Source organism: Grus americana, chromosome 36, assembly GCF_028858705.1.
Source record: "Grus americana isolate bGruAme1 chromosome 36, bGruAme1.mat, whole genome shotgun sequence".
Taxonomy (NCBI): domain Eukaryota; kingdom Metazoa; phylum Chordata; class Aves; order Gruiformes; family Gruidae; genus Grus; species Grus americana.
This window is the reverse complement of record NC_072887.1, coordinates 791,814-812,640: the sequence shown is the minus strand read 5'-3', so window position 1 is coordinate 812,640 and position 20,827 is coordinate 791,814. Positions and strand designations below refer to the sequence as shown.

At 54.5% G+C, this 20,827-nt stretch overlaps 2 protein-coding genes across 4 annotated transcripts; one reads left to right on the top strand and one right to left on the bottom strand.

The window, feature by feature from the left end:
• Positions 1 to 1,955: 1,955 nt before the first annotated feature.
• On the bottom strand, positions 1,956 to 9,637 carry LOC129198819 (zinc finger protein 883-like). 2 transcript variants are annotated; one of them, XM_054808440.1, is made up of 4 exons: positions 9,575 to 9,637; positions 7,991 to 8,203; positions 5,966 to 6,158; positions 1,956 to 4,970 (listed from the first exon to the last, which is right to left on the bottom strand). In XM_054808440.1, the coding sequence occupies exons 3-4, from the start codon at positions 5,982 to 5,984 to the stop codon at positions 3,289 to 3,291; spliced, it is 1,701 nt and encodes a 566-aa protein (XP_054664415.1). In that variant the 5' UTR covers positions 5,985 to 6,158; positions 7,991 to 8,203; positions 9,575 to 9,637; the 3' UTR covers positions 1,956 to 3,288. The 2 variants fall into 2 exon arrangements, with proteins under 2 accessions (XP_054664415.1, XP_054664414.1); XM_054808439.1 differs by lacking the exons at positions 7,991 to 8,203; positions 9,575 to 9,637 and having other exon boundaries at positions 5,966 to 7,793.
• A 5,260-nt stretch (positions 9,638 to 14,897) lies between these two features.
• Positions 14,898 to 18,628, top strand: LOC129198821 (sulfotransferase 2B1-like). Of its 2 annotated transcripts, none has more exons than XM_054808445.1 (7): positions 14,898 to 15,080; positions 15,791 to 15,965; positions 16,262 to 16,470; positions 16,864 to 16,990; positions 17,490 to 17,584; positions 17,672 to 17,852; positions 18,222 to 18,628. In XM_054808445.1, the coding sequence occupies exons 2-7, from the start codon at positions 15,830 to 15,832 to the stop codon at positions 18,323 to 18,325; spliced, it is 852 nt and encodes a 283-aa protein (XP_054664420.1). In that variant the 5' UTR covers positions 14,898 to 15,080; positions 15,791 to 15,829; the 3' UTR covers positions 18,326 to 18,628. The 2 variants fall into 2 exon arrangements, with proteins under 2 accessions (XP_054664420.1, XP_054664419.1); XM_054808444.1 differs by having other exon boundaries at positions 14,903 to 15,080; positions 18,280 to 18,628.
• Positions 18,629 to 20,827: the final 2,199 nt, after the last annotated feature.

Sequence of the window (20,827 nt, the reverse complement as noted above, 5' to 3'; positions counted from 1 at the left end):
TCCCTGGGGACCCAACCGCAGGGAACCTCCCTGCTGAGGTCCATGGGGGCACAAGATGTGCTCTTGCCTGGTAGCTTGTGGTTCTCCACTGCCACCCCATGCCTAAAAGCATCCCAGTGCAGAGGGACCCTGCTCTCAGTCTCACCTCAGGGTCCGTCAGGTTCGCAAACTGAGGGCTGTGCCCCCAAAACACCCAGGATGATGGGAGGCCAGGAGACCCAACAAGCAGAGGTCCCAATAGCAGGAGACGGCATCTGCCAAGGCCACTTGCCAGAAGGAAACACAGGTACATTGTGCCTGGTCCTCTCTCCATCTTCCCCAGAGATGAAGGACATCCCAAAACTGGGAAAGGTGCAGAACCTAAGGTTTCTCCACATTTCTCCTTTATCCTGTGACGCTTCAGAGAGGCTGGAGAGCAGGGTCCCCAAATTAGGAGCACAATCAGTCAGGGTTGCTTGGGGTCCATCACATTCAGAAATAAAATGAAAGCCCTCCATGCAAGCCCCCATGCTTCTTACCCTAGGTGAATCTGTCCCCTACAGCCTGCCAGGGAAGCTCCAGGAGCTCACCAGGCGCTGGAGGAAACATCTCAAGATGGATTGGAAAAGCTGGGCAGTGCCAGCATGAGATCGCCCCCCCAGGCCATGGCTGAGAGGGGAGCAGGTGGTCTGCAGGACATTCAAGCAGCACGAAACCTGAAATAATTTCCTCCAGTAGTGAGGCCATCCCTTTCTTTGCCAACTACCAAGCTGGTGTAGGCGATAAGGCTTGGTGACCTTATCCATTGCCTGGTGACCATGCAACACATGATCCCAGCACATGAGAAAAGCCTTAATTCCAAGATGGGTATCTCTGGGAGCAGCCACCCTTGGGCTTGAACCACGAGAGATGGTCCTCTCCTCCCTTCTGAAATGCAGCAGATCAGGATGGTAAACCTGCCTTTGACCTCCAGGATGCCCATCAAAGGTTGTCCAACCACAAGAGCACACAGAGTCTAGCTACGACCTACCTAGTGCCACCTGAGATGCCCTCAATCATCCCAGATACTCATGGGGGGCCGGCATATAGGACATAGGGACTATAAGAGATGCAAACTCTCCCGGAAGAGGAGCTGAAGGCCAACTGGGTACCCCAGATCATCTCTGATGGCCTTGGGAGTTGAATGCAACCCCAGATCTCCATCAACCATTTGGAGCGCTTGATTCAGCTGCTCCTACACAGCCAATACACATCACTGAAGGTGCCTTCAGGTGTGTGAGACACCTGCAGAGGCAAAAAAGTGACATGAAAGAGACCTGGAATGACATAAATGACACTACAAAGGCAGCCACCTCCTGCTACCAGTGCAATCAGGTGTCCTCCAAATCCCACATCCTCAAGCTTTTCCTGTTTTACAAGATTTCCCTGCCTCTACTCGGGACCACAACTTAAAGGAAAGGGTGAGTTTGGGTGGGATATGGCCTAAGGGGAGTTGCCTCTGCTCTGCGGTTGGGGTGAAGGGGCCCCCACTGCTACAACACGCATCATGTAGGTGCTTCACGGTCAATATGACACCTCCAACATCTCACCAAGCCTTAAAGGGTGAAGGACCACTAGCACCGCAGGCAGTCTGTTTCCAGAGCTGCAGGTACAAACCCCTCTCCCTGCCACCGTGCAGACACAGCAGATCCCAGGATGGGAACCTGTTGAGATGTGTCCACCACCAGCTGGACGTTCAGGGACAGGGTCAACCCTGAAATCAAACCACAACCTCATGACCCCCAGCCAGGAACAGCCTTACAAAGAGGCCAGAGCTGCCCCACTGCTGTCTCAAGGGCTGAAATGAGAGGAAGTTGGGAAGCTGTGGGGCAGAATCCCAAACACATCTGGCTGGCCCATCTTGCACTCAACTTCTGCAGGGTACAGGCTTGGCAGTGTTGTGTGAGATCCACCTCACACCCAGGATTTGGTGGGTCTCTCCTTACCATGTCTGCCAGCAACACGTGCCAGGTGACCTCCCGCCCATGTCTGAAGGATCCTGGGAGAAAGTACTGGGTGGGAAGGTACCAGGAAGGTGAGACCACCAAGGACTATACCAGCACCAAAAGCCCATGTCAAGACCCAGCTGGACACAGCCATGAGGTAGAAGAGGCAATAAGACAGAGCTGTTGTCAAATAACCATCCTGTAATTAGTGTGCAGAGCGCAGAGGAGCACGCACATCCCACCCCCCAGTTCCCAGCGCTACAGGAACCATACGAAAAGGGGGACAGGGTGGGACCTGGGATCTTCAGGAGTCCGAGGGACAGCACAAGGGCACCAGTACGGGCAAGGACATGGTTCCTGTCTCGCCCTCGCAAGCAAAGGTCCATGTGCCACCCTCTGCCCAGCAGCCATCAGCCAAGGGGGGACAAATCCAGGCTCCGGCAGCAGCGCAGGGGTAGCTCTGGGAAGCGAGAGGAGGATGATGATGATGCAGGGTGCTGGTCATGTCTCACTTGCCCATACCTGATCCAGGTTCCTGCCTGGAAAGTCCCAGGAGCAGCTGGAGGGTTGCTTGCTGAGGCTCCCAAAGTGGACGGCAGCAGCATGTCCCCCCCCCTCTTTTCTGCTCCCTACCAGCCTCACCAGCACCCTGGGGCAGAAAAAAAGGGGATGATTAACCAGGTCATTAGCAGCAGCATGAGATATGGACGGGACACTTGAACCCCAAAAGGCTTCAGGGGGAGAGGGAGGTGCCTGCTCCTCTCTTCCCCGTAATCCTTTCCGCTGCCCGTACCATCGTCGTATCTCCCTCCCAAAAAACAGGCAAGTTTGTCCCCTCCTGCAGGCAACAGCACGCCCCAACTCCCTGGGAGCCCCCAGCCCAGGCTGAGCCACGCTCTCTGGCATGACTGGGGAGGGGGTCTTGGGATGACTTAAGGGGGGGGGAGCGTCTCAGCCCTCCTCCCCGCACGAGGGCAAAGAAGAGGACTCCTGCCTGCCCACCGGCAGTGTGCCACGAGCCACGGCATGCCATGCCATGAGCCACGGCATGCCTGCCAGGAGCTTGCAACCACCCTGGCCCACGGGCTTGGGGAGGGTCCTGCTGGGATCACCCCCCACGGAGGGAGGAGGAGAGCATGGCACGGGTCCAGGCTTGGTGAAGGGCTGTAGCTCAGGAGAAGCGCCGCAGCTTTTGGGGAGTCCGCGCTGGTCCTTGGGCACATGTACAGGGTCCCCCAGCCTGGGGCTTGTCTGCGATCGGCGGTGGCGTGCTTACAGCCACCGTGGCCTGGCAACACCGTGGCTGCACTCACCGCGTTGGGGCTCAGCCATCGCGGTGCACGCGCTGGTGTTGCAGCAGGTTGGAGGGGTGAGCAAAGCCCTTGTCACAGACACTGCACTTGTAGGGGGTCTCGCCCGTGTGCACCTTCTCGTGCACGGCCAGGTAGGCCAGGTCCTTGAAGAACTTGTGGCAGAAGCTGCACTTGTAGGGCCGCTCCTGGCTGTGTACGCGGTGGTGTTGGAGGAGCAAGGAGGGCCGGGCGAAGGCCTTCCCACACACCTCGCACTTGTAAGGGCGTTCCCCTGTGTGTGCCCGCTCGTGGATCACCAGGTAGGACGACTGCTTGAAGGCCTTCCCGCAGGTTTTGCAGACAAAGGGGCGCTCACCGGTGTGCACCCGCTCGTGGGAGGAGAGGGCGTTGGACTGCTTGAAGCCCTTGCCGCAGAGCGGGCAGACGAAGGGGCGGTCACCCGTGTGCACCCGCTCGTGCACCTTGAGGCTGTGCCCGTAGGTGAACTTCTTCCCACAGACCCCGCAGACATGGGGTTTGTCATCGCAGTGCTGGCGCTGGTGCAGGAGGAGGGCGTTGGAGGTGGGGAAGTCCTTCCCGCAGTCGGCACACTTGAAGGGCTTCTCAGCGCAGTGGGTGAGCGCGTGGCGCTGCAGCTCATAGGGGGTCTTGAAGCTCTTGGCGCAGCGTGGGCAGCGGAAGGGACGCTCGCCACTGTGGATGCGCCGGTGCTCTTGGAGGTTGGAGGAACGCTTGAAGCGCTTGCCGCAGAGCTCGCAGCGGAAAGGTCGCTCCTCTGTGTGGACCAGTCGGTGGCTTTTGAAGTCCGAGTGGCGCTTGAAGGAGGCCTGGCAGAGGTCGCAGCGAAAGGGACGCTCCTCGTTGTGTACCACCTCGTGGCTGAAGAGCTCCCAGGCCCGCTTGAAGGCCTTCTCGCAGACGCCGCACTGGAAGGGCTTCTCGTCCACAATCACCTCACGGATCTCCAGCTCACCGATGCCGCTCGCTCCCCGCTTTGGGTGGGCTGGCAGCCCTACTGCTGCCTCCTCCAGCTCGCCCACCGCGCTCCCCAGCACCAGCTTGGCAGTGGAGTAGATCCCACGCTCGTCAATCAGCTGTACAAAGTCCGGCTTGGGACGGGCATCATCAGAAAGAGTCAGCTCAGGGGAGCAGGACCGAGACCGTCTCTCCTCTTCCTCACTGCTCTGTGGTGCCTCCTCCAACCCATTCTCCATCTCCCTCTGTCTGAAGTCACCTGTCCGGCCCCAGATCAATCGCAGCCTCTTCCCCTGGGAGGGTCCTGGCTCCTCAGCACTCTCCCCGTGTCCTGGGGATGCAGGGGCTCGGCTTGTCTCAGGCTTCAGGCACAGCCGGTGCTTCCGCCGGCATGGCCGCAGCTCCCCCAGCGCCTGGTGGCATGGGGAAGCCGCCTCGCTCTCACCAGTCTTCTGGCAGGGCCTGCCTGCACCCCGAGGGGAGAGAGAGCCTTGCCTGCGGCAGCACCGTCCCGAGTGGTGCGGAGAGGCTTGCCCCAGCTGCTCTGGGGAGCCTTCCCCTTGCTCTTCTCTTGGCTGTGCCCCAGCTGTGTCCTCCTCCTGAGCCTCCTCCCGCTCTTCTTCACTTTCAGGCCCATCTCCTTCAGAAAGTGGGGAGAGTCTCTGGGAAAAGGGGGGCTCGCAGGCTGGAGGACCCAGCTGCCCTTCCATGGCAGCCCCTGCAAAAATGAGAAAGGACAGAGCATGAGAGGAGCAATGGGCTGAAGCAGGATGGTGAGGGAAGAGGCATGAAGATGAAGACTTGGGTGGCAGCAGCACAGAGGGAGGTCAGAGAGATACAGATATACAAGGAAGGGAGGGAGACTCTAGAGACAGAGAGGAGGAGGCAGAAACAGACTCAACAGTTTGTAAACCCTAGCATCCCCAATCCCTTTCCCCTTCAGGGAGTCGAGGTGCAGGCAGTCCTAGTGCCACAGCAACAGCCTAGATGGGTACTTAGACTTTTTACCCGTAAGCCTGTTACTAGCACCCAAAAACAGCTGCTATCCATAGCAGGGAGCGATTCACTCCCTCGCAGGGCCTGCTCAGTTACCTGGTCGGAGCAATAACCAAGGCACCAGCCTCAACCGTGTCCCCAGCCGCCGAGGGCCATACTGGCTGGCTGGCAGCTTCCAGGCAGGGGTCTGAAAAGCTCCTCAGAGGGTGCTCGGTGTTCCCAGGTGCCTACGCAACCCCCTGAATGTAACAAGGAGCTGCCAGCCCTGCCTCAGGCACAGGCGGTGGACGCATGGAGAGATTCAGCCCCCAGCTCCTGGGGATTTATCAGCATGACTTGGCTCCAGAGCATATCAGGGTGATTTTTCAGATCACCTTCTCAACAAATGCTTCTCTCTCAGGCCGGTGTTTTTCCAGGCTCCATCCAAGCCCACTGATACCTCCAGAGCCTGTTCAGCAGTTGCGCAGCTCGACAAGAGACGCCAGGCTCCGATATTCACCTCGGGGATCCCCTGGGCTGGACTTGCTGTCCCCATTCGGGACACTGCACGTGGATCAGTTTAGCCAAGGGAGGGGACAAAGGCTAAAGCCCAATCTGTCTCCCGAAACCCTGCATGAAATCACACCCTGCAAGGGCCTGATGCACAGGCAAAGAGTGACCAGCTAAAACAAGGAGCTCCTCGTCACAAACAGCTAAATTCAGGTGGTTCAGTCTCACCTTCCATGTCCGGAGACATCCTGGTGAGAGGCAGTGGGACGGAGGGGACATCAGGAGCAGCAGATGCTTTAAGAGCCTCCAAGCACCACGTTGCACAGAGGAGAGCACTCCCACCGACCCGATGCCAACATGGCGAGGAAGCTGCCACAAAGCCAGACACGAAACTGCCCTAAAGGCACCCAAGAAGGGGCTCCTGTGGGAGTGAGCAGGGAAACAGCTGCCAGAGAGTACAAAGCAGAAGAGAGGAAAAGTACGGGCTGGGAAGGCAGCATGCCAAAGCCTCCCAAGAACGGCTAAGTGCTGGAGACCTGCTGGTAGGGTTGGACCTGCAAAAACCGATAAACTCTGGCACAAAGACACCGCTGAGTCTGTCCGAGGCCACTGGACCACACTGGCATTCATGATGGGGGATGTAATTTGGTATAACTTGGTGGCTGCTAGACATGGACGGGAGTTTGTGGGATTACAGTGACAGAACGAGGTCTTTCTGAGGGATTTTCTGAAACCCCCAGCACCCAGATACCAAAGGGAGCCTACCGCAGCTGGGGATGGAGCTTCAACCAGACAACTGCAAAGGAAGGCAAGGTGGTGAGCTACGAGCGAATGAGCTTAATGCTATTAATAACCACTTTGATCCCATTAAAGCTTAACAAGTAAAAGGTGCTCCAAGAAACGTTGCTGCTCGCCCACACCTCCCACCCCTGGCCAGGTCTCAAGGAGCGGAGAAGGGAATTTGTGGCCAAAGCAAGAGGGTGCCCAGGAGCGATTTGGTCTTGCCAGCACAGAGTGAGTAATGTCAGTCCAAAGGGTAACTCAAGAACACCAGGATGGGACACCCTGGTAAAGCAAAGCAAAGGAATTGCACATTGAAAAGAGAGATGAAGACGACGGTTGAATATATTACAAATAGAAAAGGGTAAAGTGGACAGCAAGTTGAATAAGTGAGAAGGACAGATGTAGAGAAAAGCCAATAAAAACCCATACCAGCAGAAATCCTTATTTAGGTGAACTGAGACACTTTTGGCCCCCTGCTGAGGCAGGCACTCACAAGATGCTCCTGTTGTTGTTTAAATTGCTCAGCCCTGAGTCTTTACTGCACAAGTAACACCAGAAGCTGAGAAGTCTCAGGATTACCCTCTCCCAGGGCATGCTTGCCTTTCTGGGATGGATTTGGCCATTTCTCACCCAGGAGCTGTGAAGCCTTTCTCTTTGGGTTGAGACTTCAGGGTGACACTGGGCAGGGGGAACAGAAAGCCCCCCGCAAGCAGAGGGGAGAACAAACCTGCAGCCTCAGGTCCCCCTGCTCTCAAATCCAGGTGTTAAAAGAGGGAATGGCCTGCGGGGGTGGAATGGGATGGCACAGAACAGGCTGGGAGCAGGACATGGACACAGCAGGACACAGAGGAGGAGACTTGCACAAGCAGGAGGGGAAGAGCACCATGCCCGGCGTTTTGTTGGAAATGCGCTTCCCTGGTTCTGAAAAAGGCAAATATTAAGGCTGCCTTTGCTGCCGTCTGGACATCCAGCACGTCCCGACTCACTCGCCGCCATGAATTCAGGCAGGATGATAAATCCGGTGTTTTCTGGTGCTGTGTGACAGCTATGGCAAAGACACCAAGGGGTTTTAGGGTTTCCCTACCTGCCGCAGCTCTAGGTACCGCTACGTGGGTGCCCCTTGAGGCCTGCCACGGTGGGGGGCTGTTAGTTGGGAGAGGAGTGGGACGAGATGCTGGACTTACTGGGGGCCAGGAGGGATCCAACACCACCAGTTGGTTTAAACCAAGGGGTGTTGGAGGGGTCTGCTCTTGGGGAAGGGATCAAAGCGTACAGGCAGCACCCACGGACCTCACGAGCCAGAGGAACAGAAAGGGGCAAAGCAAGAAAAGCACAAGGGCGACAAGGCGACATATTTCAGGGAAAAAACAGCAAGTGTCTGCTGGAGCGGAGCCTCTATGTGCCAAAGCAGAGAAGATTTGGGGGGTTCAGCCTGAGACAGACGACCACAAGGGTCCCAAAAAAGCTTACTTGCTCCTAAAAGGCAGCAAGAGAGGTATGCCCTGGGCGGGCAGCGTCGCGGCTGAGCTGAACCCAGGTGAAAACAGCTTGGGTGAAGACAGGGCGACGGTGAGTTGCCATTTTGGAGAGAGTAACAAGACTGATCGGAGCGACCGGTCCTATGCACGGAGCAAGATGTGGGGGTATCGAGTGTAGTCGCGAAGGAATTGCTGCCCGCAGGCTCTAAATAAAAGCGAGAAAATATGTTGGGAAGGGAAAAAGAATAATTTCAATGGAGGGCCAGGGCCAGTGTGGGAGCAAAGAGGCAATAAACAGCAACGGAGGAATTCGCTTCAGCAGAAAAGGCTCCAACTGCAGCTGCGTAGGAGCTGCTGGGCCAAAAATACACGATTTTTTCACCCCCCCAGTAGTGTCAGCAACACCCCCAGCCCACCCAGCATCCCCAGTGCCTGTGGAATGGCCAGGACTCTCCCCCCACCCCAGCCCCTCACCCCTTTTCCATCCCCCAGAACACCTCAGATACTCCCAGCATGGCCCAGTTTTCCCCCAGTATCAACAAGGATCCTCCCTGCATATCCTGATATTGCCCTCCCCAAGAACAGCACAAGCCATCCCAGTATGTCCCAGTCTCCCCTGGTACCACCGCAGACGCTCCCATCACATTCCCCTCCCAAAACCCATTACAACCAGAAACTCCCAGTACGCCACAGCCCCGCCCAGTATCAACCAGACTCTCTCGTCTCATCCCCAATCCCCATTACAACCAGCTCCCTCCCCAGTATGTCCCAACCACCACCCCTCCCCAGTATAACCAGACCTTCTCATCTCACTGCCCTCCCCCATCCCCATTACAACCACACTCCCCCAGTACGCCCCAATCCCTCCCAGTATCAACCAGGCTCCCGCATCTCACCATCCTCTCCCATCCCCATTACAACCAGACTCTCCAGCATGTCACAGTCTTCCCAGTATCAACCAGACTCTCTCATTTCATCCTACACTCCCGTTACAACCAGAACCCCCAGCATGTCCCAGTCCCCCCCAGTATCAGCCAGACCCTCTCATCTCATTGCCCTCCCCACACGCCATTCCAGCCAGTCCCTCCCAGTATGCCCTAATCCCTTCCAGTATCAACCAGACCCTCACATCTCAATGACCTCCCCTTCCCCCATTCCAGCCAAACCCCCCAGCATGTCCCAGTCCCCCCAGCACCAACCAGACCCCCTCGTCTCACTGCCCTCCCCCACCCCCTTACCACCACACCCTCTCAGCACACCCCAGTCCCCCCCCTAGTATCAGACAGACGCCCCCCTCACTGCCCTCACCCCTCCCAGTACGCCCCAGTCCCCCCCCCCCAGTACCAACACCGGCCCTCCCATCTCATCCCTTCCCCCACGCCATCAGAACCAGCCCCCCTCGGACGCCTCAGTCCCCCCCCAGTATCAACCAGACCCTCCCCACTATCACCGCCGACCCCCAGCCATTCCCCAACGCCCCCCCGCCCTCCCCCTCCCTCCCTCCGGAACCACCGTGGGCTCTTTCTCCCCCGGTACCGCCGCCCCCATGCCCCCTCCCAGCCCCCGCCCCGCTCACCGGGCCCCGCCGCTGCCCCCCGGCCGGTGCCGCAGCCCAACACCTCCCCCAGACCCACTTCCGGCCGCGCTCCGCGCTGCGCGGCAACGCCACTTCCGGGGGCGGGGCGGGGGCGAGGGAAGGCGCATGCGCACGGTGCGGAGCTGAGCGGTGGTGTGGGCCGCGTGCGTGGAGAGCGAGGCGCGGGGCGGGTGGCTGTGCGCATGCGCGGGGCTATGGGCTGGAGCGCGTGCGGGGATAGGCGTGTGCAATGCGGGGGCGTGCCTGGAGCGCGTGTGTGGGCGTGGAGACACGCGTGTGCATATGGGGACACGCGTGTGCAATGCGGGGGCGTGCCTGGAGCGCGTGTGTGGGCGTGGAGACACGCGTGTGCATGTGGGGACACGCGTGTGCAATGCGGGGATGTGCCTGGAGCGCGTGTGCGTGGGTGGAGACACGCGTGTGCATGTGGGGACACGCGTGTGCAATGCGGGGATGTGCCTGGAGCGCGTGTGTGGGCGTGGGGACACGCGTGTGCATGTGGGGACACGCGTGTGCAATGCGGGGGCGTGCCTGGAGCGCGTGTGTGGGCGTGGGGACACGTGTGTGCATGTGGGGACACGCGTGTGCAATGCGGGGGCGTGCCTGGAGCGCGTGTGCGTGCGTGGAGACACGCGTGTGCATGTGGGGACACACGTGTGCAATGCGGGGATGTGCCTGGAGCGCGTGTGTGGGCGTGGGGACACGCGTGTGCATGTGGGGACACGCGTGTGCAATGCGGGGGCGTGCCTGGAGCGCGTGTGTGGGCGTGGGGACACGCATGTGCATGTGGGGACACGCGTGTGCAATGCGGGGGCATGCCTGGAGCGCGTGTGTGGGCGTGGAGACACGTGTGCAATGCGGGGATGTGCCTGGAGCACGTGTGCGGGCATGGAGACATGCGCGTGCAATGCGAGGACGTGCCTGGAGCGCGTGTGTGGGCGTGGGGACACGCATGTGCAATGCAAGGACCTGCCTGGAATGTCTGTGTGCATAGACACTCACATGTGCGTGTGGGGACACTTGTGTGCAATGGAGGCACATGCTTGGGGACGCACACGTGCATTGCAGGGACACACCTGGAGCACATGGGTGTGCATGGGGAGGCACGCGTGCAATGCAGGGACGTTCTTGGAGCACGTGTGTTTGCACATGGAGACGTGTGTTGCATGGCAGGGACACGCCTGGAGCACGTGTGTGCAGAGAGGGGTCCCCCACGGAGCAAGGCCAAGCTCCGCCTTGCAACCACGTTGTAGGTGCTGCCTGGGGCTCACCAGGCTGCCCCTGGCTGCCCCCGTCCTCGGCGCTGGGGCAGCATCTCCTGGTCGATGAAGACAAGGAGACACGGAACAGGGCCTGACCCTGGCGATGAAACAGAGACACGGGAAGTAGAATCATGGAATCACGGAATGGGGTGGGAGGGACCTTTGAAGATCATCCAGTCCCTGCCTGCCATGGGCAAGGACATCAACTAGATCAGGTTGCCCAAAGCCCCGTCCAACCTGTCCTTGAATGATTCTGGGGATGGGGCATCTACCACCTCTCTGGGCAAGCTGTGCCAGTGTTTCACCACCTCATCGTAGAAAGGAGATGCGTAACCTTGCATAACCCTGAAGGGTTCATGTCTTCAGGTCATCACCCTGCTAACCCAACAGGTCCTTTGGGATTCACTATGCGGAAGCTCTGAGGTCTTCCTACCACCCAACCCTACCGTCACCTGCCAAGGTGGCAATGCAGGAGGACTCAAGATAAACCAACAATGCAGACAGTCACTGTCAGCCCTTGGGCAAACATTTTCAAAGAGCTCAAATACTTGCTTTTGGTCACGGATCATGCAGCTCTTTAAGTTTGCCAGGAGGCAAGGCAAACAAGGAGACACAAAGCCAGTTGGAGCTGCACCAAGCAGGGAAAGAAACACAGGAGCTGGTTGAAAACACACACTGTATTTCAAAAAATTAAAGAAAAAAAAGCCAACCAAGGTTGCAAATAACCACAGTTGGAGGAGGTGAAGGAGGTCTTTGGAGGTGCCCAGCGCGATCAACCCAGATGAGCAATGTCCCCATGTCTCCCCAGGTTGTTTGGACCACCTGTGCTGCAGAGCAACCTGCTGCCTTCCTGGGATCCCAGGAAGGACTTGGCTTGGGGCAACCAGTGGGAGGTTGAGGCACGATGGCAATGGTGACATGGACCTCTTTGAGGCACATCCCAACGGAGGACCATCATGCTAACCAGCCTAACCTTTTAAGCACCTAAAAGTTGCCGCATTCCCTTTATGTTCAGTGGGGAAGGGCAGGAACCACATCCTAGTGCTCCTTGTAATCCCATCTAGAGGTGTTGCTGCTCCCCGTCATCTATGAGCACCACCGGGTGCCTCCAGAGAAGACCCAGAGCTTGATTGGTCCTGAAACAAACCACCTTTTACCATCTCTTATCTTTGATTAACCATTCAGTGCCTACCCAGAGTGTCTAACTAGTGCATCCCATCCAAGTAAGAACTGAAAAAACACTGTTCCAAAATGGATATTGATATTTATATATATTGATATTGCAGGATCGAGTGCGCCCTCAGCAAGTTTGTTGATGACACTAATCTGTGTGGTGTGGTTGACACGCTGGAGAGAAGGGATGCCATCCAGAGGGACCTTGACAGGCTGGAGAGGTGGGCCCGTGCGAACCGCATGAAGTTCAACAAGGCCAAGGGCAAGGTCCTGCACATGGGTCAGTGCAATCCCAAGCATGACTATAGGCTGGGTGAGGAATGGATTGAAAGCAGCCCTGAGGAGAGGGACTTGGGGGTGTTGGGGGATGAGAAGCTCAACATGAGCCAGCAGTGTGCACTTGCAGCCCAGAAAGCCAACTGTGTCCTGGGCTGCATCAAAAGAGGTGTGACCAGCAGGTCGAGGGAGGTGATTCTGCCCCTCTACTCCGCTCTGGTGAGACCCCAGCTGGTGTACTGCATCCAGCTCTGGGGGCCCCAGTACAGGGGAGACATGGAGCTGTTGGAGCAAGTCCAGAGGAGGGCGACGAAGCTGATCAGAGGGCTGGAGCACCTCTCCTATGAGGACAGGCTGAGAGAGTTGGGGTTGTTCAGCCTGGAGAAGAGAAGACTCTGGGGAGATCTAATTGTGGCTTACCAGTACCTGAAGGGGCCTACAGGAAAGATGGTGAGGGACTGTTTATCAGGGAGTGTAATGACAGGACAAGGGGTAATGGGTTTAAGATGAAGGAGGGTTGATTTAGATTAGATGTTAGAAAGAAATTCTTTACTGTGAGAGTGGTGAGGCACTGGCCCAGGTTGCCCAGAGAGGTTGTGGCTGCCCCATCCCTGGCAGTGTTCAAGGCCAGGTTGGATGGGGCTTTGGGCAACGTGGTCTAGTGGAGGGTGTCCCTGCCCATGGCAGGGGGGTTGGAACTAGATGATCTTTGAGGTCCCTTCCAACCCAAACCATTCTATGAATCTATGATTTTTGCTGCTTTATTTATTTATTTCTGATTTTCCACCCAACTGGAGACAATGTCTTGTTGGAGCTGCAGCAGCAGAGGAGTTGCATGGGCCCCTGGAAAGCGTGATGTGTTCGATTTCTGTTCCACTTTATCACAAATGGGTTTTCTTTAACAAGACTTCACTCCTCTGTTTCTACTTTAATTAATTTTAAAGTGATAACTTTGATTAATTAACTAATTTTGATTCATTCTAAATTGCTGTGGATTCTGGTTTGGGTAAGTTTGGGATTTCTTAGTGCTGAAGAAATTAATTTAATATATTCATACCTCATCACTATGTTTTAAAAGGCTAGCATGCATAAATTCATTCTTAGCTTTCAAATATTTGATTTGGAATTGTTGTGTGTTAATGTTTTTAATACTTGTCAATCTGTATAATTACAGGCTTTTCCTTAAAGTTTAACTTAAATGCCCTGGCTGCAGTTTAAAATCCTTTTTTTTTTTTCTTTTTTCCCCAGTAATATGGATGGGGTTTTTTAATAAGAAGATTTAAAAATATCTAACACTTAATATTTTTTTGTTTTCTCTGTATCTTAACTAATCGAATACTGCTTACAATATTTTAATGCCTTTGAATATGATGATCTATGTATTTCTAAAATACAGATGATGCCATTTTTTAACTAACAATTCATCCATGCCAAGGTGTTTACAAACATATTTGTTACCTAATGTTTAATAATTATTTAGGCTAGTATGCTTACTTTTTGGAGGTAGGCAAACCTACAGTTATTTATTAACTGTTGATTATATAAAAAAGCAGATAAATTTCTTTTAGGTCTGCTCTGAAAAATGCAGATACCCGCTCAGATTGCAAAGAAAGAAAAATTGGTAATACTTTGAGGTTTTCCCTGTAGTTTTTAGTTTTGCTTAATTTACTTCTTAACTCAAAGCGGGGAAGGTGATGGGTTACTTTAACTTCCCACTTCCACCGTTAACCTCCTACCCAGAGGTGGGTTAACATTCCTCTTTGAAGTGTTTAAACATTTCTTAATCCCATTTTCTCTCCTGTTTGCTTGGAAAACAAAGCAGGATCGAAAGGGAAATTCCTGCTTTAGTTGGTTGTCTTAAAAAAACAAGTGTCCTATGCTGCTCAAAGCCAATATTTACCACTTCTCAAACTCTACACACACCCCATGGATTTATTTTTCAGTCTGCTTTTATCAGTGTATCGCATTACCTAAAGTTTTCAAAAGAGCAGTCCTTTTGCAAGCTGAATGCTTGCTGCATTCCTAGGGGAACATGTAGAAAATACTTCTAATTTTGCCGATGACTGCATGGCTGCCTTATTTACAAGAAGCATTGGTTGCTTCTAATTAATGGCATTAAAGATCCCTGTCCTTGGATATACAGCAGACCATATAGTGCCTCAATGGAGGAAGGACTTCTCCTCTTCCTCTCCATGTACTGCAGTCATGGAGGTTTTTAATGACAAAGAAGATCTGCCCCATTCCTTATTGCTGTAGCAGCATCTCTACCTTTTCTGGAGGGACTTTTTTTTTTCTTTTAATGAGCCATTATAATAATCCATTTTTTAATGGATTTTTTTTTAAAATTACTGGGATTTACTGGGAAATTTACTGGGAAAGTATCTTCAGCTCGGTGAAAATCGTTTAATAGTGTATTTGGACGAAAAGGGAGAGGGTTAGGTGGGAATTCAAAGGGGCATGGGAGAGAAGTGGGGTTCTTGGGATTCAGGGCAGGGGACACAGACAACCGGCTTCCCACCCCACCGTGCTCCCAAAGAGGGAAGGGATGCCTGCTGGACTTTGGATCTTGTTAATCATTGCTCCAGAATGGTGGCACGAGGATAGCAACCTTTTCCCTCCTCCTTTTTATTCTCCCTCTGAGGACCTGTAGCTCCTGGAGCAGAGCAAAGCTGGGTTTTGGGTACCACACAGGGAAGTTCTACCTCCTGTCCACCTGGCTGGCCAGAGATCCTGCAACAATGGCTGCTTCACACCCCTCCAGGCTGTGAGGGCAGGTAAACACTGGGGCAGCAAGGGGAGGGAGATGGGAGCTCGGTCCCTTAGCAGGAATTTAGCTGTAGAGCTCCTTAAACACCCTACGAGGCAGCAGTCCCTCATCCTCACAACCTGCTTTTGAGGTAGGGTCCCCATGAGGAAGGACTTTCCTATACAGAAAGGCTGAGAGATTTGGGGTTGTTCACCCTGGAGAAGAGAAGGCTGCAGGGAGACCTTAGAGCACCTTCCAGTCCCCAAAGGGGCTACAGGAAAGCTGGAGAGGGGCTGTTGACAAGGGCAGGGAGTGACAGGACAGGGGGAATGGCCTGAAGCTGAAGGAGGGTTGATTGAGATGAGATCTGAGGCAGAAATTCTTTCCTGTGAGGGTGGTGAGGCCCTGGCACAGGTTGTCCAGAGAAGCTGTGGCTGCCCCTGGATCCCTGGAAGTGTTCAAGGCCAGGTTGGATGGGGCTTTGGGCAACCTGGGCTGATGGAGGGTGTCCCTGCCCATGGCAGGGAGTTGGAATTGGATGATGTTTAAGTCCCTTCCCACCCAAACCATTCTATGATTCAATGACTGGAGAGTATCTGGGTGGGTTATCCCATAATACACATCCCATATCCCCAGCATCAGGGGATGGAGCTCCTGTTTGGGACCTGCTATGGGGGAGAGAGGTTTCTTGACCTGCCGTCAGCACCCTTACCCCATCTCTCTCCCTCCCTATCACAGTGGTGCAGAACTGCAGCACCCCATCCCCACCCAGGTGCGATGCCGGTCCACTACGTGATGTATGAAGGCATTAAATTCCCTCCTGCCTACAACTCTGAGCACAGCTTGAGTTTCACTCACAATGAGTTCCTGGTGCGGGATGATGACATCTTCAACGTCACCTACCCCAAGTCTGGTATGAGGGGTGGACTGAGGGACTGGCGAAGGATGGAGAGGGGCAGGAGAGGGGTGAGGGCTTTGGAAACATCTCCAGGTGTTGTTCAGAGGGTGAATCTTCTCTTATGGTGGGGAACAGGAATGTTATGGGGTTTTTTTACCGCAGTGGTTGTACATGGGCAGGGCAGCACCATGTCTTCAGCACAGACTCAGTGCTAAGGGTGCTGCTGACCATGGAGCCGTGGCACAGAGAGGTCCTCCCATCCTGACCCCCAGGCAAGGTCCTCTGCCTGGCATCTCTGCTTTCCCTGGCAGGCACCGTATGGATGACTGAGATCCTGAGCCTCATTCGTAGCCGTGGCTGCCCCAGCTGGAGCCAAGCTGTCCTCAATTCTGACCGCATGCCCTGGTTCTCAACCCGTCTGGGTCTGGAGTCAGCCCTCAGCTACCCCTCGCCTCGCCTGCTGACCTGCCACCTCCCCAGGCACATCTTCCCCAAGTCCTTCTTCCGTTCCAGTGCCAAGGTGTGATGGGCACCCATGCAGAGCTTGAAGGGGGACAGGGGTGCTGGGAAGACCATTGCCCAGGATCTGGGGAACCTTGGAGTGAGGGGTGTTGGGTGAGGACCTTGATGTTGGCCTAGGAGAGTGGTGAGTGTCCTCCATGCCCTCCAGATGGAAATATGCAGATGGTCATCTCACATCCTTCCCCTCTTGGATATTTTGGATAGTCTCCAGGGCTCTACGGGACTTGTGTGTTCGTGGACACCCCTGCCCAAGGTCTACGTGACAGAGTCTAGCACAGAGTTGGTCCTTGTGTAGCAGACCCCTCCATTTTCAGATCTAACCCAGTGCCAGGGCCTGCAACCCCCCTTACCCTACTGGGAGCGTGTCACTCCTGTACCCACTCTACCCCAGGTTATTTACACCCTACGGGATCCTCGAGATGTTGTTGTCTCCTACTACTACTTTTCCAAGATGTGCAACAGCTATGAGGATCCTACATCCTTTGAGCAGTTCCTGAGGGACTTTCTGAATGGAGAGTGTGAGTGTGGTTTGGGGCTTACTCTGGGCACAGGGGTGGGTGGTGTCTTCCATCACTTAAGGGTCTTTTGCTACTGTCCACTGACGATGGCTGTGAAGCCAGGCTTGCCACAGGAGAAAGGTGATTGGTTCTGTGTGGAGAGACACAGAGGTCCACAACATCCTGTTGTGCTTTGAAGCAGATGGAAGGCAGATTTCCCTGCGTTCTGCAGAGTTCAGATGTCTTCAGGGACTCTTGGCCAAAAAACCCTATAAAGCCCTGTCAGGACCTTGCCTATGAGCCTTGCACACCTCTAGCCTCAGCCTCTTCCCACTGCGGAGGTGGCTGGAGAAGAATCTGTTGCTGACCTGCAATTGCAGCTGAACCTCCCAGTCCCACCTGCTCCCTGGACACCGTTGCTCTGTCCTGCATCATGGCTACTTTGCTCCCAACCTTGTGTGAACCCTCCTTGGCCTTGCACATCTGCTGCCCTGACCTACTGCCTTTTGCTTCCCATCAGTGCCCCATGGCTCCTGGTTCGAACACGTCCGAGGCTGGATGGAGATGAAGGACATGGAGAATTTCTTCTTCATCACCTATGAAGAGCTGAAGCAGGTAGTCACCTAGGCAGACACTTCAACTTCAAACGTGCTGGTGGGTCACAAGCCACTTGGTGGTAACAGGCTCTGTGTGTCCCTCCAGGACCTGCGTGGCAGTGTGAGACATCTCTGCCGGTTTCTGGGGCAGGATTTGGGTGATGAGGCCATCTCATCAGTGGTGCAAAATGCATCCTTCACGGCCATGCGGCAGAACCCAATGTGCAACTCCGTCCTGCTCCCTGCAGACATCATGGACCAGACGAAGGGCCAGTTCCTGAGGAAGGGTGAGCAAGAAGGATCCCATCACAACACCTCACGGAGACCTCCCCCATGAGGTGTCCTTCCCCATGAGGACAACCAGAGCAATGGTGTCTTGGAGAGACGCATCACAGTGCATTTGGGTCTGAAGAATGGGGTCCATAGAATCATGGCATAGAATCATAGGATAGTTTGGGTTGGAAGGGACCTTTAAAGGTCATCTAGTCCAACCTCCCTGCAATGATCAGGGAAATCTTCAACTAGATCAGGTTGCTCAGAGCCCTGTCCAACCTGACCTTGAATGTTTCCAGGGATGGGATGATCTCTCATTTTGGACAGCCCCCTCATGGTGGTAGCTGGACCCAAGAGCTGAGCCTCTCCCCTTGTGTCTACAGAGCAGAAGGGGGGCTGCGTGCTGAGGTGGGCTCAGAGCCCAAAACGCTTCTTCCTCAGGCATCTGCGGGGACTGGGAGAACCATTTCACAGTGGCACAGAGTGAGACCTTCGACAAGATCTACCAGGAGAGGATGCGGGGCCTGAACATGACTTTTCCCTGGGACAGGCATTAGGATTTGTCCCTATCTGAAGCCACCTGCGCACTGGGTATAAACCAGCCACCGGCAACTGGGGTAACTTGCTGCTGTTGGACAGAGGGGGTTGTATCCAGGGCTGAAATGGTACCGAAACTCAGCGTGCAAGCAATTAATTTCAAAGAATCATAGAATCATTTAGGTTGGAAGAGATCATCAAGTCCAACTGTAAACCTAACACTGCAAGTCCACCACTAAACCATGTCCCTAAGTGCCACGTCTACATGCCTTTTAAATACCTCCAGGGATGGTGACTCAACCAGTTCTCTGGGCAGCCTGTTCCAGTGATTGACAACTGTTTCGGTGAAGAAATTTTTCCTAATATCCAATCTAAACCTCCCCTGGCACAACTCGAGGCCATTTCCTCTTGTCCTATCACTTTGTATTAGGTTTGCGTGGCAAGGTTTTGGTAGCAGGAGTCTACAGGGGTGGCTTCTGTGAGAAGCTGCTAGAAGCTTCCCCTGTGCCTGATAGAGCCAATGCCAGCCAGCTCCAAGACAGACCCATTGCTGGCCAAGGCCAAGCCCATCAGCGATGGTGGTAGTGCCTCTAGGATAACATATTTAAGAAAAAAAAAGAGCAGGTTTTTTGCAGCCAGAGAGGGGAGTGAGAAGATGTAAGAAAACTCTGCAGACACCAAGGTCAGTGCAGAAGGAGGGGGAAGAGGTGCTCCAGGCGCAGGAGGAGAGATTCCCCTGCAGCCCGTGGTGAAGACCATGGTGAAGCAGTCTGTCCCCCTGCAGCCCATGGAGGGAGGATGAGGGGGTGTAGAGATTCCACCTGCAGCCTGTGGAGGATGATGGGGAACAGAGATTCCCATCTGACCACAACCCCCATTCCCCGTCCCCCTGTGCCACTGGTGGGGAGGAGGGAGAGAATATGGGACTGAAGTTAAGCCCAGGAAGAAGGGAGGGGTGGGGGGAGGTGTTTTAAGACTTGGTTTCATTTCTCATTACTCTACTCTGATTTGTTTGGCAATAGATTAATTTTTCTGTTTTGCCCATGATGGTTATTGATGAATGATCTCTCCCTGTCCTTATCTCGACTCACGAGCCCTTCATTATATTTTCTCTCCCCTGTCCAGTTGAGGAGTGGGAGTGATAGAGCAGCTTTGGGGGGCACCTGGCCTCCAGCCAGGGTGAGCCCACCACACGCTTGTTACTTGGGAGAAGAGACCAACACCCACCTCACCACAACCTCCTTTGAGGTAGTTGTAGAGAGCAATAAGGTCTCCCCTCAAGCCTCTTTTCTCCAGACTAAACAACCACAGTTCCCGCAGCCGATCCTCATCAGACCTGTTCTCTAGATCCTTCACCAGCTTCATTGCTCTTCTTTGGACATGCTCTTTCTGCTGCACTTTTGCACCCTTTCACCTTGGGAGAGATTCTTCTCCTGGGGTGTGCCTCTGCTGTCTCTCCCAGGGTAGGACCTACCTCCCTGCCCTCCAACACATTCCTCTTCTGCAGGCAGTGGAGAGTAGCATGCGCCGGAGAGCACACAGATGAAACATGTCCTGCCTGTCACATCCACTGGCCGGGACATCTTGTTTGGGAGTTGCAACCAGCCAAAATGTTCTCTTGGCGCTGCTCATCAAACAGCAGAGCTCATCAAACCACTTGAAGGCAGCGGAGTTTCAGGTCTCCTGCCAATGCTACCATAAATGAAATGGTGAGATAGATTATAATAAAATGTGAGCAAAAGCAGGGCTGGCTGACTGCCAGACCCTGGGGACCTGGAAGCCTGTTCTGTCCCTTTGCACAGAATGTGTTGAAGAGCAGGATGGCAAAATATCCTCTCCACTTTCCAAGCCAAGAATGGGAACTCCTTAAATGTGTAGGACATGTCCAAGACAGACATGCACGGTCAGCTCTAGGGCCAGGTGTGCTGTACAAGAGTTTAGGAAAGGCTGTGCAGACAAGACCATGTCCATTGCACCTCTCTTGATCCAGCCTGGTAGGTGATGGTTTTCAGTGGGGTGGGATTTAGAAGCACAACCTTGTCCTTGTGCAGAAAGAGGTGTAGGTGCAGGATGGCATCTCCCTGGGGACCACAGACAAAAGCATCCCAGGTAATCAGACTTCTACAAGATTTAGATGATTATCCCCACAGAGGGGCTTTGGGGAATCAAAGAAGGGGAAGGACCTTTGTGGATCTTGGCCAAGAGACGGCTCTGTGGTTTGTGTTCCACAGAGCTGTCGGGGAAGACCAGCTCCTTCAGCTGCCAAAGTTCTGCTTGTAATTAATGACAGCCTAACTTCCTGATACAGGCAGCCAGAGACACCAGGGATGGCTCCAGGCTTGGCAAGACACTGTCCAGAGAGGGAAAGTTGTCCCAGGGACCATGAACAGTGCCATGGTTGGCATGTCCATGTTGAGGTCTTGAGCAAAGTCCCAGCCAGAAGATGACCTAA